The 4,189-nt window shown below is 44.7% G+C and overlaps 1 protein-coding gene across 1 annotated transcript; it reads right to left on the reverse strand.

Moving 5' to 3' along the window:
- Window positions 1-38: 38 nt before the first annotated feature.
- LOC145390082 (uncharacterized) lies at window positions 39-2,204 on the reverse strand. Its single transcript, XM_080265151.1, has one exon. The coding sequence runs from the start codon at window positions 2,202-2,204 to the stop codon at window positions 39-41; it is 2,166 nt and encodes a 721-aa protein (XP_080121277.1).
- Between the last annotated feature and the right edge of the window lie 1,985 nt (window positions 2,205-4,189).

Consider the following 4,189-nt stretch of genomic DNA (forward strand, 5'->3'; position numbering starts at 1 on the left):
GGTGACTGAGACAGTTGTGGCTGCCTGACTGAGTGATTTTAAAAGGGTGGGGGGAAGTGTGCAGTGATGTTTGCTAGGGTTGTTATGGGTGTATTAGCAATCACTGCAGCAGCTGCTTGTTTAAGTGTCTCCTCGGGGCTGGCTGCCGTATTAATGCGAGGCGTATCTGGGTTGGGGAGATTGACAGGTCTGTTAAATTTATTGGTGTTTCGGCAGCTGAGAATATAGTGGAGAAACGGGAATGGGGTATCAGTGTTGCAGTTTTCACACGTGCTGGGTTGTGCCTCATTTGTGAGTATATGGGCTTTACACTTATATCCCAAGCGGAGGCGTCGTATATTTTTAAGTGTTCTGCTTTTGAATTTGTTAATAGCATTTATTGGCTCATATTTTGTAGCGGCAGCATACCATATTGCAGAAGGGGAGCCCGCCTGGACTTGATGCTCGTGTTCTGAACGGTTGATTGTTGCTGCCTGCCTTTTAATTGTTCTTTTGATCTGAGTGAGGCTCGGTGTTATGTCAATCTGAACGTGTGAATATTCCGTGGCTTCTTTGGCTAGTTGGTCTGCCAATTCATTCCCTTTGATACCTACATGGCTGGGTATCCAATTAATTGTTATAGTTCCGCCAGCATCTCGTATTTTTTGCGCGGTGGCGATTATGTCAGTAATTAAATGAGTGTTATCAGACGGCTCCTGTTTTCTTAGCGTTTGTATTGCGCTGGCGGAGTCTGTATGGATGATTGTGTGGGATGTTGGGTTGATGTCTAGGGCATCGTCCATGGCGGTAAGAATTGCAATTAATTCAGTCTGGAGTGTAGAGGCTCCATCTGATACACGCAGGCCAAATGAGTGTTCTCGGCATACGACTGCCGCACCTGCTTTATTGTTATTCACAGAGCCGTCTGTATAGTAGGTTGATGAGTTGGGGGAGGTGAGGGAGGCAATTTGCATTAAGCTCTCTTGGCGTAATTGTTGTACGGGAGTGAGGGCTTTAGGGGGAGAGCTTGTAATGATAAGATTGAATAGGGGGGGATCCCAAGGAGGGCGGGGATGATACGCTACACTTGGTTCATCTGGGGGGAGATTTATGATGGGATTTAGATAAAAGGAGTGAATGGCTTTTGCGGCGCAGTGACTCCAGGTGTTGTTTAGGATGTCGGGGTGTAGGTTAGCAGCCGCCGTTAATCGTGTTGTAAAGGGGAGGGGGGAGTTTTTACGTGTAAGCTTGGCTGCCAAGCTAGCGACTCTTGCTTTGATTCTGATGTTAATAGATTCGATGTTGCACTCCATTCTGAGGTTGCAAAGCCGTGTCCACATTGGTGATCCCGTCATAATTCTTAGTGCCTCATTCTGTATAACCTCCAGTTTGTCGGCTAATTTTGGGTTGATGGTGGGTAAGGCAGGCGCTGCGTAATCAATAATAGATCTTATTGTCTGAATATAGAAGAGACGTAAGACTTTAAATGAAGCTCCTTCACCTTTGCCAGCTAAAGATCTAAGGGCATTGAGGCGTAATTTGGTGATATCTCGGAGGTATTTTATTTCTGTGTCAAAGGTGAGGTTTCTGTCCATGTATACCCCTAGGTACCGGTGGGTGTTGACGTACTCTATAAGAGAGTTACTGAGGAACAGCTGTTTTGGTGGGGTTGGAATTTTGATGGGGAGGGCCTTAGTTTTGAGCGGATTTATTTTCAGGCCTAATTCTCTACATTTTTTATGCAGGATGTCGAGTGCTTTTTGCGCTTTCTGTGAGTAGCGCCCCCCATATATTACTAGAGTTATATCATCAGCATAACACAAAAGGCGGGCTCCTTGGCCCAGGTCGAGATGAAGGAGGCATTCAATTAATGTGTTAAAAAGGGTGGGGCTTATGATGCTTCCTTGTGGAGTGCCATTTGTGTGATTATATGCTTCTGAAAGATGGCCTTGGAACCTGACTTTGGCTTTGCGACCTGAGAAAAAGCTTTCAAGCCAGCGCAGAAGGTGACCCTTAACACCCTTGCTTGCAAGGGTGGCAAGGATGGCCTCGGGACATGCCAGCTCAAAAGCTTTTTCCAGGTCTATGAAAATGGCTAGGCCTTTACCTCCCCTGAGCTCTGATAAAAATGAGCTAAGGCATTCAGCTGTGCCCTTGCCTTTTGTGAAGGCGAAGATGTGGCTATGTGGTGATGGGGTGACCCAGTCAAGGCGGCTTTTAACCATTCTTTCGGTGGTTTTGGAGAGACAACTAAGAAGAGAGATGGGTCTGTAGGTGGTGGGATCGAGAGGCTTGGGGATGGGATGGATTATAGCCTCCTTCCATTGAGATGGAATAATGCCTAAATGTCACGAGTGATTGATGAGGTCCAGAAAGGCTGTTTTAGCAGTGTTCCCCGCATGATTAATCATGGAATATGTAATTCTCTGATCATGTATGTCTGCCTGATTCGCCACGGCTACAATATATCATCTTGCCTGGTCGCTTGCCTGCTCGTTACTTACAGCCTCGTATCTGCATAATGAACCATGAAATATTGTAACTGGCTGACCGTGGCAGGACAACGAGAGATAAAGAGGGGGGATAAGAGAAAAAGAGCAGAGAGTAAAAGCAAAAAGAACAGAGAATGAGATAAAGAGAGCAGAGACTGAAACAAAGCGCATAAAGGCAGAATGGGGCCAGAAAAAGTGAAAAAAAAAACGAAGAACGAAAAAAAGAACACAGGATAACAATAATATAGACTTAGATAGGAAGTTCGGAGGCTGATGAGGACTATGAGGAGTGCTACAGTATAAGCAGACGAGACTACGTGGTTCAGAGGCTGATGAAGGCTGTGAGAAGACCATGAATGATTTGAGAGAGTTGTCATTGTATAATCAGACAGGACTTGTACAACTCCCAATATGGTGTGTGTAATCAGCAGAAAAAAGCCTTGCACGAGGGATGTCGGAAGCTACAAACGTGCTATTGACCAATTACCAATAGGAGGTGTGTAATAGATAATAAACACCCTTGCACGAAAGGGAGTTAGGAGGCTTTAAAAACATACCATTGACAGATTACCAATAGGACGAGTTTAATAAACACCGATGTAAAACACACGAATAAACATCGATGCCTGAGAGGTGGGGAGCTGTAAACATATACCAGTGATGTCACCAACTGGACGAGAGTAATAGACAGTAAACACTCTTACTTGAGAGGAGGTGGAAAACTTTAGAAACATTCCAGTGACATATTAACCTTCATATTAAGCAAAGCACTGAGATATCTATTAAAGCTTCCCATAAAAGACTGAACCTGAGTCTGTTATCTCGCAGCCACATACGAAAAGACGTAAAACAAGGCATATCCAACGACTTTCAGTACAGCAACGTCTCTTCAAGCTTATTCTTACTTCAGACGACTTTATTCAACTTGGGCAAGATATCTGCTAATGAAACTTGGGCAGGATATCTGGTACACAAGGCTGTATCTACTGCCATCTTTCTAGTTCTAGTATTTTCCACGAAGCTCTTATACAATCGTCCAGAGAGAGCTAACTAAACAAAAAACATATGCTATACTGAGGAAGAGGCAATCGTAACTATAAAGGGTGCTATTCTTAAGCAATCCACCCTCAGTCACACTAGATGTGAAACATACAAACACAAAGTTTCAGTCACACAAGGCACACACAAAATATATAAAATAGACGAAACACGAAGCAAGCACACACACACACACACACACACACACACACACACACACACACACACACACACACACACACACGGGTGTGTGCGTGTGTGAAGGTCACAGCCTTGCCCTTAGATCGGACTATATGAGCTCTCAGCTCCCTTCCGGGAGGGTAAAAGCTGACGATCACGACCATCAAGTGATCCTGACCGACCCGGTGAATTACACACACACACGCACACACACACACACACACACACACACACACACACACACACACACACACACACACACACACACACACACACACGCACACACACAAAAAAGCACGCCCACCTCCTGTGATGTTTGACTTTGGAAGGACCGACCAACAAAAGACCGGAATGCATAAACCAATTTATTATAGCCCAGTCTCCAATAACCTATCAATATTTGCTCGAACTGAACCCTACATAACCTCGAATGACCTAATCCAACCCAAGTTAACCCAACCTAATCTAACTTAACCTCACCTAACCCAGTCTAATTGCAT

Source organism: Coenobita brevimanus, unplaced genomic scaffold (genome assembly GCF_032717465.1).
Source record: "Coenobita brevimanus isolate Jiangsu-jjx unplaced genomic scaffold, ASM3271746v2 jjx.HiC_scaffold_2806, whole genome shotgun sequence".
Classification (NCBI taxonomy): Eukaryota; Metazoa; Arthropoda; class Malacostraca; order Decapoda; family Coenobitidae; genus Coenobita; species Coenobita brevimanus.

Coding starts and splice junctions, on each gene's coding strand:
- LOC145390082 (XM_080265151.1), bottom strand. CDS start 2,204: ATGGTTAAAAGCCGCCTTGACTGGGTCACCCCATCACCACATAGCCAC.